At 38.1% G+C, this 17,044-nt stretch overlaps 1 protein-coding gene across 1 annotated transcript in view; it reads right to left on the bottom strand.

Moving 5' to 3' along the window:
- Window positions 1-17,044, bottom strand: part of TXNRD2 (thioredoxin reductase 2) — a 31,997-nt gene that overhangs the window by 14,233 nt on the left and 720 nt on the right. Inside the window, exons 2-11 of the mRNA XM_033075457.1 lie at window positions 16,642-16,707; window positions 15,895-15,951; window positions 15,127-15,271; window positions 14,734-14,808; window positions 13,810-13,888; window positions 12,826-12,888; window positions 12,413-12,483; window positions 9,066-9,085; window positions 8,607-8,698; window positions 7,156-7,330 (exon numbers count right to left, since the gene is read on the bottom strand). Of these exons, the coding sequence (XP_032931348.1) occupies window positions 7,156-7,330; window positions 8,607-8,698; window positions 9,066-9,085; window positions 12,413-12,483; window positions 12,826-12,888; window positions 13,810-13,888; window positions 14,734-14,808; window positions 15,127-15,271; window positions 15,895-15,951; window positions 16,642-16,707 (843 nt within the window). The remainder of the gene's footprint in view (window positions 1-7,155; window positions 7,331-8,606; window positions 8,699-9,065; window positions 9,086-12,412; window positions 12,484-12,825; window positions 12,889-13,809; window positions 13,889-14,733; window positions 14,809-15,126; window positions 15,272-15,894; window positions 15,952-16,641; window positions 16,708-17,044) is intronic.

Raw genomic sequence — 17,044 nt, 5'->3', positions numbered from 1 at the left:
GTTTTCTTTATAAAAACAAGCTCTTTGATGTTAATGTAGGAAATTATTAAAAAAAAGGAAAACCTGGCTTGTCAATACAGACCTAATTATATGTAAACAAATGATTCAGTGCTTTATACATCTGCCATATAGCCAGGCCCCTCAAACAATGTCACATCTGAATGCCTCTGTAAAGACTTCTGTGTATTAATTTCATCTGGTGAAACCAACACTTCCTCTGGGAGCACTGACTGAAGCTGTCGGCACTTGGCTATCTGTCTGTCTTCCCTTCTGTTGTCCCCATGGGATGTTGATCTGCTGTTCCTTCTCTGCCCCCTGCTCCCCAGTCCTGATGCTATCAGGCAACAAAAATAATAAACCTCCAGGACCTTATCTTGGCTCGGATGTGAAACAACTTCCTACCGTTGTATTTTTTTGTGTATTGAGAGTAAAGCCTGGGTATTCTGCAAATGGACAACTAATGGGGTTTTCTAGTTTCCTCTTTTTCCTGCCAGGCAGAGCCAAGAGAAAACTTAGCACGCAATGGCAGGCACTGAAAGAGGAAAAAAAGAAAACCCGTCAATAGAGTCATTTAAAGACCTGTGACAACAACAGTTGAGTTTATCAAACCTGCAGGATAACACTTAACCTTTCCACTGCAGTCTATTTTAACATGTGTACAGCTTGGTATTAATAGCTAAGAGTTACAAAAAATGTGCTGTTTCTCATAGTGAAGTTTCTCTCTATATTTTACTGCCTAACTATTATTTTTGAAGGCAAACCAAAACTTTTAAACACTGAGCTGAAGATTTATTAGCCTTTAGCCCCATGCAGGTTCACGTCCATAAACAAGAATTATACTTATTGATCTTGCTTCATCTCAAATCCAGTAGCTTAGGTTCATGATTATACAATGTGTCTTGGTAGGCTGTAGTGCCAAATTCAGAGAATTCTAATGTTTCTCAACATTCACTTACTATTATAAAATCAGTTCTCAAAATTTCTCACCTTATAAATTTATACCTTAACTCCTGATATTTTCTCATTTTCAACTTCAAGAAAGCATGACTTCACAGCTTATTTCTAAGATCCCAAATCCTACCAGGCACACAAACCCACCCTTGGCCTAAAATCAGCACGTGCACTTTTAGTTTGTGGAGATGTCCTGAAACTGCCAAAGGACAGGAGTGTACAATTGTATAGGACACAAGATTAGATTTAGCTTTCATTCAAAACAGCAAAATATTATGCCAGACATCTAGAAGAAAGGTGTAACTCAAATCTGACCCTTATAAAGGTTACCTGCCTCCTGCACTTCTAACAGCACACCATAATCTCATCTTTCATAGACCCATACACTTACCACACAGCTGTGAAAACCACACAGAGCCCTGCTTTCAGTCCTGGTCCCATTTGTTTTTAACTTTATAAGAAAAAACAGCTTTTTGATCTGTTTTTGTAAAGTCTAACAACATGGCTTCCTAAGAGGGGCTGCCAGCTGGCTCCACTGCGGGGAGTGACAGGGGAGTGGCTGAAGCTCACATCACAGACACTGGCTAGGCTGGCTGTGCTGTGGTGTGGCACTTGTGTCCCAGCACGTCCTGAAGGCTCTGGTAATCACACCTGAGCACAGAACACGGGGAACAAGTATCAGACTGTGACCTTCAGGTGCAGGACCTTCAACAGTGGAGACTGAAGCAGCTAAACTCAGAAGCCAGAGGAATAGCCATAGTCAGGAAAGTAGCAGTGGTAAATGAGTGATAGCACATTCTTGCATTCAGTAAGATTTCCCAGGGTGATAAAGGTGCAGCTGACAGCAGAATTTTATAATGGGTCTTACAGAGTTTCTTAACCACAGAAGTTGGAATTCCTGTTTGCCTCCCAATATTTTAAAAATTCAAACTGAAGCCAACCATGCATTTTACTGTAGATGGCCACTGTGAGGATACTGCTGTGACAGGAGAGTTTTTCTGGAATAAAGTTCAAGCCCAATAATCTTTGACACTTCTTCCCTATACATTGGTATTTTGACACATCACCTTATAACTTTATCCAATCTGACCTCAGTCTCACCTTAATCAAAATCTTGTATGTGTTCCCAGCCTCAATGCTCTCTCCGTTCTGAATGCCAGACACATTCCCCAAATTAGTTTCAAGACCACTACCCTTTCCTCCTTCAAATACCTCCTAAAACCACCAAGATGTTCCCTAAAACATAACCAGTTGATAATGACTAATAAAAGCCACTTCAGTGTAACTACTGTTCAGATTACAAGAAAACATTGACTACAGTAAGATTAAGTAAGGTTAAAAGAAGTTCACAGCCTTTATGACATTGATAGCAGAGTGCACCATTTCTACAAGGATGCTTTTGAACATTACATCCATTACTGATAAACCTCCAGCATATCTGCCACAATTTGAAAAAAATCTGGCCCTTAGTCAGTGCTAGGGCAGTAACTGGTTCTCTGCCAAGGCTGCTCACTGTACTCTCCTGTAGCAATAACACTTTTTACACAGAGGAGCCCTCTCAGCAGCAAGCTCATGGTGCAATGATCAAAAACCTGGCCATGGACATCCACTGCAGACCTGGAGTTAACAAGAAAAGCAACTCCAAGTGTCATGTAATCAAATCAAAAACTTACAGCATAGAACAGACTTCTAAAATTCTACTTTTCTTGTTCTCAGCATCCTGTAAAAAGTGAAGAGGGCTGCATACATTTTCTGAGAAGCTACAGTTCACTCTTACATTCATTCTCCCACACAAAGCTTGCTTTAACCAAAGGTTTGGTTTCAAAGGATGGCAGTCTCAAAATCCAGTAGACAACCACCATTCCCAAATGGCTTCAATCTCCTCAGCATTTATGATTAACAGAATCTGTATCCTGCACAAACTGTCACAGAAATTACTTTGGAGAAATTTTCTGCCATTTAAAAATCTGTTTATACCATCATTCAGGTAAAGGTTAGCATCACCACCTATCAACTCAAATTGTACTTTAGTGTTGAAATAGCTCTGAATCCAACCTTTTTCACATGGAGATTTAGAGGCATAGCCTAGCACATTAACAAGTTATTTTTGTAGTTACAGGCAGGTAAAATAAGTAGCATAAAAGTTACACTCAAATTTTATGGGTTGGTTAAACAAAGGTAAAAGTACATTAAAAATAGCCTGCTGAATAAAGTCTGACTGAATGTCCTTAAAACTAGATATTGGAAAAAAACCCTAAAAGCACTGGCTGATACAATGGGAATGACAATTTTCATTAGGATTGCAGAAACCCTATATCTCACCAAGAGAGTAATGAATTTAAGTTAGTAAGAGAGAAAGACATGGGAAGCTCAGAACAAAGACCCAAAGCCTCAGCAAACCACAACACATTATCATTAAGAGTTGTCTGAGATCAACCAAGGTGCTTTATTTTTCACCGAATAAGATTAGAAACTCAATGGCAAGATTGTGTTTGCCAAGACAAATCTAAAGCCCATTCCCTTTTCTACCGGGACTAGCAGAGATGTGCTCACAGATCACAGCAATATTTTACCTTATGGCACTTTTCACAGAAAAATCTAACAAAACTTCTGTTTCCCTTGTTAATCCAAACCAGTTTGGTTGTAAGCCTTGAAGAAAACTACTACAAAAAATACTATGTATTTAACCCTTTGTTGATACTGAACACCTAGGATTCTATTTTACTGCACAACAAAATAAATCTGTCTAATGTCCAGTGTGACACAAAGAACAATGTGCTTCATAGCACATGATGTGCAACACTTCATATCTGTTCAGTTTTACACTGACTTAGAGCTGTAATTCTTTTTACAGCAAAGATGTATTATTTCAAAGACAGCCAAGATCCTATAAGTTTACAAATGCATTGGAACTTGAGAATTGCTGTTGCACTGCCCTCATGAGGGAAAAAATTCTTTTTATAAAGCTGGACTTAAAATCTGCTGCTGGCCATTGCTCTATCACAGTTTACTAGCACACTACCTCAAATTCTCTGACAAACTAATTCCAGGCTATTTTGTAAATACCTGCTTAGTTTAATCATCCATTCAGGGTTGCTCCTCTGCACAGTAGGACCCCACTGGAGATGGAGTGACTCTGTTATCTTTTCTAAGGATTTTATGAATAATCAAATTTCAGTTACAGCAGTGATATTTTGCCATCTATTGAAAACTCACATGGAAATACTATTTACCAATTCCTTTTGTATATTAGCTGTTTGCAACTGCTGCACACTAGCTACAGGTTTCAGCCCTTCAACAGCTGAAATGAACCCTCCCTACAAAGTCTCACCTGCAGCTCAGCAGTTGCATCTGCTTACAAAGGTGTCAATCTCTACTCCTTCCTTTGGATGAAGACCCTGTGTTTACTCTGAATATGCACACATTTACCATTGCTTTGGAACTCAGGTAAATTAGGCATTTAAGAATCATTTTTTGTATGCCCTTAAGGGCAGAGAGAATACTATATAGTAGTAAAAGTTTACTGGTTCTACATTAAACAAAAACTCAGAACCTCAAAATCTTATAATTTCGGGAGAATTCACTAGAAGCCAAAGACAGCACTAGTAAGACACACGGACATACAGAGCTGAACTGGAAAAATCAAAGGTTAAGTACAAGGTCTTACACTGAGCTAGAATATAATAGAATGCAATCCCTCAGCAAGGTATCACAGATCCATGACAGTTACCTACAAAACTTTGGATTGAAACTTTTAAATTACATTAGAATGTATCAAAATGAGATTTCTTCTTTCTTCCCCCTCAAATATTTTGACTAGTTCAAAAAAGCTACTAGAAAAACAAAGAGAGCATTGTGTCTGCTTTTATTGGCTTATCCACACAAGCAGAAAATCACACATTCCAAAAGCAAAACAAAACTTGTCATAGAAACACAATCTAATTTTCTTTTAAAGGGTTGACATTAAGAGATAGTACTGCAGCTTATTAAACTATGTCCCACTGTCAGCAATTATTTTTAACATTATTCATAAAATCCTACAAAAATTCCATGATGCACTGGCAAAAATTATGGAAATATGCACTATAATTTAGGCTACAATTAGTTAACAATAGCAGCTGCTTTTTAACCAACTCTACAAGCTGACTTGCTTCAATCAGTGTTGTAACTGGCACATCTGCAGACAGGAAATCCTCAACACCATCAAGTTTCCCAGCCTATTATCTGAGACACCTGGTGTGGGTGTGTTGATACAGAGCAAAACAATGAATCATATGGACTGCACACCAATTAACCAGCTTTAACTGTTAATGTGTTTAGTCCTTAACGGTGGTGTGCCAATTTGAACACTAAAAAAGTCAACACAAAACCCTCAAACTATTCATTTTGCTGTTTCTAAATATGGTTTGTAACTCGAATCTATGACAAAAATTATAATACATGTAGTTCCTCTGTACTGAACTAGTGAGCACTCATGTTACAACTGAATTGCAACAGTCTATCATGCAACCTTATTCCATTCTAATTAACTGTAAACCAAGGTTTTTTCTTATTATTTCAACTTAATAGCTCTTTTTTCCATCTTAGACAAAAGTAAACAGATTGACTTGACATTTGACATGTGTGTCTCCAACTTTTTGTACTTTTCACAGAACCACAGAAATGGTCGGGCATTTTTACCAGAAAGCTTAAGAAAAATCAAATACAGCACTTAGAAACCCACTTTTTGGAAACATTTTCATCTCACCTCATGAATATTATTCTACAGTTTTCAGGATTGTTATGTGTCCACATGGCATGAGCTTTTTTTGCTCTTGGCAAGCACTAGTCTGTTTGATTGGTTCTGATGAGAATAATCCATTATTACAGGCTGTTTCCACAATTTGTAGAGCCCAAGGCACTTCTAAGAGAGTAGCAGTTACAGTAAGGAAAAGAAAACATTTGTCACAATGCACAACCTGCTCTCTGTTTGGGGGATTAGGAAAATATAAAGCTTAACCAGGGAAATGGAACAACTGGACAGTAGATGAAGTCCACTGGGCAAAATACAAAATGCTGTAAATGATCTGTTTCTGGTCCTGTAATAGATCTATTCTACAACCACAAGAATTTAAATTTATATTATGAACAAATGAAAGAGTAATGCATCCCCACTACTCTAAAACAGAAGTGCCAGATAAAAAGAATATAAAGTAGTCAAGGGGATTGCTAAAGCTGCTAGTAAAACCGATTATTCATCTGCATCAAAACAGATTTCTTGGGCAGTACGTTTAAGCCTATTTACTGTGTTTGCCAGATATCCTCTGCCTGCCAAATACCATTACTACCTTTAGCCATGCATTATTGATCTAGAATTTCAGATATTCATCTGAACCAATACAGGAACTGAGGACAGACTTGCAACAGCAACAAACGAGCACCTTGGGGAAGCAACACTGAAGGAGTATTTTCATTCCTGTGGGCTGGAGCTTTGTATCATATATAATTTAGTGTGTTAGTCTTTGCAGGAAGCAGCATTTGTCTCAAAGAAGGTAAACCACAGATTTGATTCCCATTTCTGGTGATTATGCTCATAGATATTTGTCACACCATTCTTTTACCCTGATTCACTCTTAGTCGTTGTTATGTCAGTTCCAAGGGGTCTGAGATATGTGAAAGTCCCTAATCAGATTTCTAAAAGCTATACAGATTCAAGGTCCCTGCATTGAACTTGGGTTTTTAGAGACAGTTACTTCTCTTTCTTTGAACTGGATGACAGTTGCAGTAACAAACTTAAGCAGCACAGATTAGAAAAAATCCTAGAAGAAATGGTAGCCTCTTAAAGAGGATAAATATGCACTTACAGTGAATGGCTTCAGGAATCAATCAAGAGCATGAACTTAGAGAACACTACCTACAAACCAGAGCTTGCTGGACTTCATGTTCTTACCCTAGTGAAAAGGAGGAAGACTAGATGGTCTCCCATTTACTTCAGTTCATACAAAAATAGTTACCACAGACTTCTTCCATTCACTGTAACTTTAATGTGTTTTTAGACTGTAAATGAACAAGTCAGGCATGCAAGAAAGGAATTAAACAACTATCAGTGCTTGAGTCACTAAACACTTAAAAGGGGGGGGGGGGTGCTGTTTGACCCCAAGATTAAGTGACTTCATTTTCAGAATGAAAAACATTGCAAAGAAACGTTAAGATAATCATATTTACCTACTGCCCACATAACGGTGTTGAAAGAATCAGTTTCTTCTGTGCCCAGGTCAGCATTTTTCCAAGTGACTTGCAATCTGTTGCTCTTCAATTTTTCAACTTTAGTAGGGAAACATCTCTTTAAAAATTTTGTGCCGTAAGATTCCATGTGCTCAGTTACTAAAGAAGCCATTTGCTGTTGAGTAGTAAAACAAATTTGTTTTTTCTTAGATATATTACCTTTTTAATGTAAACCCCTCCTTCAGCTGGGTTCAGGAAACCCCAGTAAATACCTTGTGCATTTCAAGTATTCTTTATCACTTAGTTACTATGCACTGCTAACACATGATAATTTAGAGAGCCACTATGACCTGCAAGTCTATTCCAAGAGGCACCTACACCTCAATACTCAAATTATTTTCAAAAAATAAAACAGTATTAATAAAATGGTTGTTCTTAAAGCATTTGTTTTTTACAAAATCTAGAGTATATTCAATTTACCATTACCATAATTAAAATTTTCTAGTAGTTTGATGAAAACTAAATACTTTCATAAAACAATGAAAGATATTTCCTTTTGCCATAATACCTGACATTTCTCTGCAATGACTACTAATCACTAAGGTTTCACGGAAAGTTGTAATACAAAAAAAAATCCCACAAACTTTTGTCCTAAGAACCTGTTTGAAATAATGCCACACCACACTGAAGTAGTAAAATATGGCATCAACAGGTTCATCCAAAGACATCAGTGCTCTTGACTGCAGGAACTCAGGTTGCACCTTGCCAGAGTATGTTTATTACTTAAAGGATATTATTACAAAACCACTCACATAGAACAACCCCACACAAGCTCTCTCAGCATACAAAACTTTATTTTCAAGTTGATATTAACTAATATGAAGGCAACAGCAGGGTTATGTCTCTTCAGAAACATGAGAGCTCACTAATCAGTTTCCATCAGACTCATGTAGCTGCAGACTGAACATAATTATTTTATCTCCATTAATACTTTATTAACTTTGGTATGGCCATTGTGCTCTTCCTGCCTACAGAGGATCAAGTTCTCAGAGCAAGCCCTACTGTAAGTGTTACACCAAGTGCCACACACACATTATTCCCTGCTTGCTCAGACCTCATCCTGTTACAGGTGTGGATTTCTTCAAGAAGGAGTGTAAATCCCAAGAATTATTCTTATACGATATTTTGCAAACTCATGCCACTGGTTTCAAGGCATACAAGCTGCTAGTTTTAAGGAAGCTACTCCAAAGTGGGAGAGGGTGACATACAACCAGGAGCTGTCACTAGTGTCACTGCCACTTAAGCAACACTACGCCCATCTCAAAAACTGTGCACATCCTAGGAAATGTTAGGGGATGCAAACAATACTTTTTCATTAGAAGATAAAAATAATCAAATCTATATTTTAATTTAATTGCTAGAACAGGAGATGTCAGATATTCTGCACTTGCCTGATCAAATCCACGAAGTGGGATGCTTCTCATCATGACTGTAGTGTCCAATCCAATGCCTGTTAGAAAACCAGCACACTCAAGGGAAACATCTGGCGATGCACTAGTTAAGCAAATGTAAACAACAATTTCAATAAACACAATAGATGAGTAGCATACAAGTGGGCTTTTTACTTGGAGATACCAAGTTCTCCTCATACAGTCATCTTTAGCTTGCTTTTGTACATAGAATAAAACTAGGAGTCTCATAGTTAACACAGTTAAACCTGGATTTAAGATCCTAAGAATTTATCCTCACCTGATCTTAATTTCCATGATGCTACTGCATAGAAAACGATTCCTATTGTCTTACCAACTCAACTATATGACATGAGCGAAGGAATTCTGAAAACAGCCTTCACAGGAAAGACAGCTATGCTACTTATAATCATAGACCATCAGAGGCTTTTCAAAGGATACAGCTGGCTCCAACAATCAACCTGTTACAGAAAAAAGAACAAAAGGAGAAAGAAGTGGAATGAGCTTGTGCATATTTTTGCACAACCAGAAAAAAACATTTTCTGATGTGGATGTCCCATTCACCAACTTCCAGTCAGCTGGGACCCCCCAGGTAGGCAGGACTGCTGGTAAATGATGGAGGGTGGCTCAGTCAGCTCTTCCATCAGCTCCCTCAGCACCCTGGGGTGGATCCCATCCAGCCCCTTGGAGCTGTGTATGTCCAAGTGCTGTAGCAGGTTTCTAACCAAGTCCTCATGATTTATGGGGGCTTCATTCTGTTCCCTGTCCCCATCTTTCAGCTCAGGGGTTGGATACCCACAGAACAACTGCTCTTACTATTAAGGACTGCAGCAAAGAAGGCATTAAGTAACTCATCCTTATTACTGTGCTTCTCCCCCTCCCCCATCCAGTAAAGGATGGGGATTCTCCTGAACCCTCCTTTTGTTGCTACTGTATTTATTGAAACGTTTTTATTGCCTTTTACAGAAGTAACCAGATTAAGTTCTAATTGGGCTCTGGCCCCTCTAATTTTCTCCCTGCACAAACTCATGGCATCCTTGTAGTCCTCCCTCTTCTCCCGGGGCATAAACACTCCTCTTTTCCCTGAGTTCCAGCCAAAACTCTCTATTCAGCCAGGCCAATCTTCTCCCCTGACAGCTCATCTTTCAGCACATAGGGATGGTCTATCAATTAGATTATGTCTTCCTATCAAGTAGATTACAGTCCCCAATGCAAGATTTTATTCATTGCTAAATTTCATTTTGATTTATAACCATCTGCTATTTAATTGTTGTATTTTTCCAAATGCCAAATATTTGCCCTTCCTGTCTTCAAACATTTGTGTAAGCTATTATAGAAAATAGGCTTAATATATTTACTTAGACTGGTATTTACCAAATATATCCATTTTAGTTCTTAAATAAAGCTCCAGCTCCCATCTCTCCCAATATTTCACACTCTTTCAATCAAGAATATAATTGAAATTGTCCATCAGCACTTGCACTTTATGAGGTGTATCTGCTCTCCAGAAGAGCAGTTTCCATCTCTGTCCTCAGTTGCTCCCTACACTGCAGCAGTTCCTCTCTCCTGACCACATTCTGTTTCCAACATTTGCTAGGTACAAAAGGCAGAATGCTCAGTCCCTGTTCTGCAGGTAAAGCAGCTCCAGCCAGGCAGCCATTAACACTCAGCTGCTGGACAGGCTGCACTTGCACTCCTTTGCTGTTTGTCTTATGCAGATTTGTTAAAATCTCACAGTTTGGAGATGCATCCTACACAGTATTTTGTTAGGTTTTTGAATGGGCTTGTGGCCTACACCTCACCCTAAACCAATCTGCAGCACCTCCCAGGTCTAACAGCAATGCTTTTACACTTCTGAGGAGTGCAGACATGGAGGCTGCAGCCCCATAAGCCCCAGGGACTGCACAGTCAGTACAACACATGTTTTCTCACAAAAGGCTCCAGATAACATCTCTCTATCCTACAACAAAAACATACAACTTCTGAAGGTGTGCAGAGAACAGGCTGAGTAAAAGCGATTAAAATCTGCTAGTCTGGGGTTTATGTTTGGCAAACAATTTAACACAATGGGAAATAATTTTTCCAGCATTAGGGCATCTGATTAATCTGTGAATGGACGATCACTCCCTTATTAGCATGCAGCTCCTGGGAAGTGCTGCAAAAAGCCACATACTGCCCATAAAGAAGTGTCTACTGGAGATTCACAGGGAAAATAATGAGAATTTCTGTCATTTGGGCATATGTTTGCTCTTCTTTTTCATTAGATGAAAAATAGATGTCAGCTGGCACTTATTCATTGCATCAGCTCCACATATTCATACTTTCTTGTACAAAATGGGGGTTCCTGGGCATTGTCAGTGTCTAAAAAAAAAGTCAGGAAATCAGAACCTAACCTTGTTCACACCTGCTCAATCTCTCACTCATTTTTGACACATTTCAAGGCATCTTTTCTAATTCGCTCTGCCAAAACCCTTCATTTCAGTAGTGAGTTTCTTTCCCATGTTTGTGTATCTAAGGGACTTTTAAGTTGGTTAATGGTTTACTTTTTCTTTTTTTCCAATGTGAATAACTGCAGGACTGACAGTTCTATAACCTCCAGGCATGTAATTTGTAGCTGAGATTCGTACATTTGGAGAGGGAGAAAAGAAAGAATAACTACAACACAGCTCAGACTAAAAACAAAAGGTGTTAAACTGAACCTTGGGAATATTTATAATAGAAACAAATCCGACAGAAACCAACCTTTAACAACTCCCTCCTTCATTTACTAAGACACAGCCTGACAAAGCACAGAAATGCTACTGTAGCCCCTGCAGGCTTATTTTGACTAAATCTCAGGAATGCAACATATAAACACTAGACTCCCACATTACACTGTTACAACTTGCATTAGCAGCAACTGGGCAAGAGCCACATTTTCACAGAAACATCTTACAAGGATACATCTCATATTTTGGTTTGGGGTTTTTTTGAGGGGTGAGGGTGTTGTTTTACTTAAAAACAATTTCCTCACATAAATGATGCTTTCAAAATTCAAGAGGTGACTGATACACTACAAACAATAGCAAATTTACTTTCTTTCTAAAATTGTACCAAGAAGCCTCATATATCTATTTGAAATTTAGCTTAACACAGTGAATTTTTATCGCAGAAAATCACTGCCATGAATGGTAACTGTTTTTTTGCAAAAACACCAGTAATATAGTTCGAGGTCTCTTTTGCTTCTTCTAGAATTGCTCAGTAGAAAAGACAAAAAGATGGCATTACATGATTTTCAAGCTAGCAAATCTGCATTTCCCATAACAATTATAATTTTTAGTAATTCCATTAAAACCAGTGTTTTAATATTTCAGTTAAACAACAGCTTCCAAAGCAAAAGTAACCCACAAGTCTCATCGTATTTTCTTTTGTATCAGAACTGCCATAACTTAGGAGAACACAAAATTATGTTGGCTTTTCCCCACTAATCGAGGAACTGAGCAGTCTCCGGGTGAGTTCATGCTGCCCTCTTGTGACCTGCGGTGTAATCGTTACAGCACAACCTAACACGGTGAAAATGCGTATTTAATTTGATTTTAGAAGGGAATTTCATAAGAGAATGAGGGGGAAGTTCTATCAGTTACCAATGAAGTTTGGTAGTAGGATATTGATGCATCACAAAGCACATTTTCAGAAGGGAAACAGATGAAAAATTGGTGTAAAAAAGGCAATTCTGAACATTTTTCAGCTTGCCATATTGAAAAGGTAGGAATGCCAGCATCTATTATAGCCATGGTAAGGTAACTCACGTTTTTCCAGGAGATTCCTTTAACCAGAACAGATCATCACTTGTGATTCCATACTCCAGTGCACCTGCAACCTATAATCACACAGGTGAATCTACAATGCAAACCCTGTCAGCAATAAAAGCTAATAGCAATTTGGGCTGTGATGGCTGAAACACAGATCAAGGGGCTGCCAATTTCCAGTCTGAATGATCCTACAGCTCTAAGTGACACCAACATACTGAATCAGAGCAAATTGTTGTCTATGGAAATCTTTTTCTAAAAAGCCATTCTTTACATAAAGACAATTTTTTGTGTGACACAAGTACAAAAATCCCTCATATATTGCTTTATTTTTACATTCTTTATCCAGCTTCACCATGTTCTGCATCTCAACCAGCAAAGCACTGGAGTTGTCAAATGGAAGAGTAACTTACATGCACAGGGTATTTTGGTCTTCCTCCAGTAGCAATGACAATATTATCTGCAGTAATGACAGTCTACAAGCAAACAAACAAACAAAAAAATCAAGAATTTGTAATCCTTTTATCTGTCTTTGTATTTCATCTGTGTACAAATGAGCAATCAATGGCACTACCATCTGCTATTTATGTGACATAACAAATCAGCAATGCATTAAAAAAAGGGTGGAGATAAACTAACAGAATTTCTCCTACCCATTCTCTACTAGGTTTTGTTTTAATATTAACTGTGCAATTGTTCTTACACTAAGCAAGATACCGATAACTACTTGGAAGCAATAGCTATACACAAATGACACCATCTAAAAATCAATTTCTTGTCAGGATAAAATGCACAGAGATCACAGCAGTAAATTCTGTCTCAGGCCAGGAGTTAAGCTACCTCAAAAGGAGAACGTTTCTAAAAAATCCTATGCACCTACCCCCAGAAACCTGATAGTCAAGCTGATATTAATCAGTAACATTAAACAATTACCCTCAAAACTGTGTTAGACAGGCAGGTTCAGGCCTTGTTAAACATGCAGCAATGGCCACTGTTCCGTTATGTGACCCAGCTGTGCATTCACACTGATTGCTTCCCACACACAATTTGGTATTACTGAGTCAATCACCCCTACAAATCACCTGAAGGAGGGAAACAGAGCAACCTAATTCTCAGAACTCACACTTCAGTATCAGCATAACTGACCAAATCAAACAAAAATCTTTTGTCTCAGCATTTCCACCTGCAGAAAAAAGCAACAGCACCTACCAGGACAGGCCAGAGACTCAGAAGGCACAGTCAACTTCATAAACAACTTCTCTAACTGGGAAATGCAAATCTCACTCACCAAAGCAATACTTAATACCTCAAGGAATTTGCAAAAGGACAATCTAGTTCCCAAATGACATGAAATGTTCTAAGTGAACAATACTGCAGAAATCAGCACAGCAGCTCACCTCTTTACCTGCTTTTGTTAAACCACGGACTGTATGTGGATCAGAAAAACTTCCCTTTATGTTGAAATATTTCACCTTCCTGTTTAGAAGAAAACAGCATCAGCAATGCACACTTAACAAAAATAGGTATGAAATACAATCAGCTACTTTTTCTGTATTTAAGTGCTAAAAAGGGTAGCAAACAGCCATAGAGCAGTAAAAGGAAGGAATCTCATTTCACAGGACTATTTGCAGCTCTGTCATAATCTGTCACTGAATTCTTGTGTCACACTTAAGTCTTCTCTACAGAAAAGTAACTAAGCTTGTAACAAACTTTGAGATCAGGTTATTGACCTCTTCAAAAAAAGACATTTTCCATTGGTCATAGCATTACCTATAGCATTTTGGATACCATACTCATTTGAGAACACACCAAAGTGACTCAGCAGGAGTAACAAGACTAAAATCTGCTACATTTTCTATTGATATAATTTCTCTATAAAAGGAACTGCATGCTGAAAAACTTGGAACCATTTCTGCACTGAAAGCAAAAAAAAAAAATCTGCTGCTCTAGCATAGTGTTAGCTGTGGGTTTGTATGGCATAGAAATTTGGTGGGGTGGGGATGAGATCAAAAGTATCTTAAGAAACTTTGACTGTTTCATATTAATTCAAAACCTCTCTAGACTAAAGAGAGCATCACCTACACTGCTAGAAAGCTTTTGTGTATGGTCAGTGTCAACCACTATTTCACCAAAAAGGAAAATGGGAGAGGAAGAGACCACTTACATTGACAAGGGCACTTACAGATCCCAGCAGAAAGGATTTACAGACACAAAATAGAAACTTTAGACAGCTCTAGATAGAAACTTCAAAGGCAATTCTACAAGGGCAACAGCATTTCCTTGACTGTGGGAAGAAACATGAACTTCAAAATCTTATTTACTTTTCTTGTAGTTGTACTCTGTGTCCCCAGTTCAAGGATTTCACATAATTCTGAACACTCTGTGCCATCACAGACCTGTTGTAAAACAAGAAACTGAACATGAAGTCATCATATTACAAATTCAGGTTATGCAACACAAAGATATAGGCAATTGCTGAAAATGAGGAAGGAACCAGAGTATTTTCTGCTGTAAAACTAAATTATCAAGTCCAAATCAGCATAATTTCTGTCCCAAGAACCCAGTAACTAGTTCTGTTTTTAAACAAGTACCAAGCTAAAATTTCACATGCAAAAATTCACTTCTCTAAGTGTCACATAATAAACACCAACTGTGAAAAGGTTATTGCTGTGCATTTGCAGCTCATAGGAGTAAAGATGGGCAACAGTCTTTACCAGGTATGATGAACAGGTTGGGATATACTCCAGCCATAGTGTTGGGCATCTTTAAGGGAACTCCCTAAAAGGGCTGCTTGATGCATAAGCTTTTTAGGAATGCAGCCAACATTCACACAAGTTCCACCAAGTCCCCATGCAGTTCCTTGGAAAAAAGAAAAAAGAAAGAAAATTAAAAAAAAAGGTCCATGCATCAGTTTAGTGCAACAATGCAGTTGGGTACATGGGAGGTAAACACTTCCATAACAACACAGTTTACTGTCTCCTACAGACCAGTTTCTAATTTTCTTTGTACTCATTTGTTTGATAAAAAACATCTCTACACATTTTTCTTCTAAAATTCAAACCATCGCAAGATTTTTCTCAGAGCTCAGAAGATTCAGAAACTAAACATTTACATTTATAGATCTCATTTTATACATGATACACAAAAAGCCTCAATATGACACAATTTGTAATTTTTAGAAATTGTAAAAAATAACATTTTGACAGAGAGAATATTCTCACTTATTTAAGTCCAAAGTAATGATTACAGTCCACTATAAATGATGGCACCAAGCACTGCTAACAAGCTTAACATGCAGGGGAGCAGGTACAGCTAGTTCATCTTGGAGAGAAGGAGCCACAGCACAAGCTGGGCTTAAGGGCTTTTGCTCCAAGCAAAATGAGCAGTCTGGTTTTGGACACTGCTGTCTGGAGAAACTTGCTCACCTGAGCAACTGAATTATATGCATTTCCAATTATTACCCTGGTATTTCTCTTCCATACCTTGTGGGGAAGGTTCAACATAATCCAGAACAGCCACTTTTCTTCCAAACTGAGCAGCTTTAAACAAAGAAGCAAGGTAAGGTATTTAGACAAAGGAGAAATACTCAAACACTTTTAGTAGCACAGATATAGATAAAATACAGGAGATGACAGCTGGTGTTTTTTCCTATCTAACTCAAGATACCAGACCAAGGACCCAACTTGCCTATGTTGTCAGCAAATTCTCTGGAAGATGCTTAATAACCCAGACTGGGGCCTCCAGCTTCTACTGACCCTAAAAATGCAATTTAACCTCAAATGAGATATTTAAGAACTCCGTGGGTTGTCAAACACATTACCCTGAGATACAAAGAGGCAAGGTTCTCCACAGCAGTTAGTTCTTGGAAACAGTCTGAAGGGTTTGTTGTTTTAACACATAACACATTGAGAAATGGTATTTTAAAAAGCACAGTATCTATGGAGGTATTCTGAATACTTATACAGCAGTGAAATGAAAGCTTATTAGTTTTTTCCAAGACAAAAGAAGAAATATTTTTTAAAATGTTAAGAGGAAAGATCCCATCACCTGAGGGTGTGAATCAATTAGCAGATTAACCATATGGAACGAAGTTAATTATTAACGTGCAGGTACTGGAGCATACTATGCTTCTTAAAAAGCTTTAAGATTAGCAGTAACACTTCCCTTGGTTTCCTTATACCCCACTGAAGTTAACCCAAAACTTCTGTTAGTTATTTATGCATACAAACCTTCCTTTGCACAAGCAAGGCCTCCAGACCCTCCGCCAATGACCAGAAGATCATACTCATTCTTTCCTGTGAAGACGACGTGAAAAAAAGGAATAGAAACAGCCCAGGAAGATGGGAGAGGTATGTAAGAAGGACAGTATTTAGCACACCTATTTTTACAATTGATTATTGCTGATTTGGGTTTTCCTCACTTTACTCTAGCGCTGTGCTTTGTTCATTAAGCTGTTTATTCTGATTTTGTGAACGAAATACAGAAATTAAAGCACGGCAAACGAAGTGAGAAAATAATTAAATTTTTACAAAAAGTCCCAAAAGGCTCATAATTAATGCAACTGAGATCCAGTACAGGTCTCTGTCTCGATATTACAGCAGCAAGTTCCACACAGGTATTTTTCCGCGGGAT

This window comes from Catharus ustulatus, chromosome 18, assembly GCF_009819885.2.
Source record: "Catharus ustulatus isolate bCatUst1 chromosome 18, bCatUst1.pri.v2, whole genome shotgun sequence".
NCBI classification, from domain to species: Eukaryota; Metazoa; Chordata; class Aves; order Passeriformes; family Turdidae; genus Catharus; species Catharus ustulatus.
The sequence above is the reverse complement of the archived record's forward strand: the minus strand, read 5'-3'. Positions and strand labels throughout refer to the sequence as shown.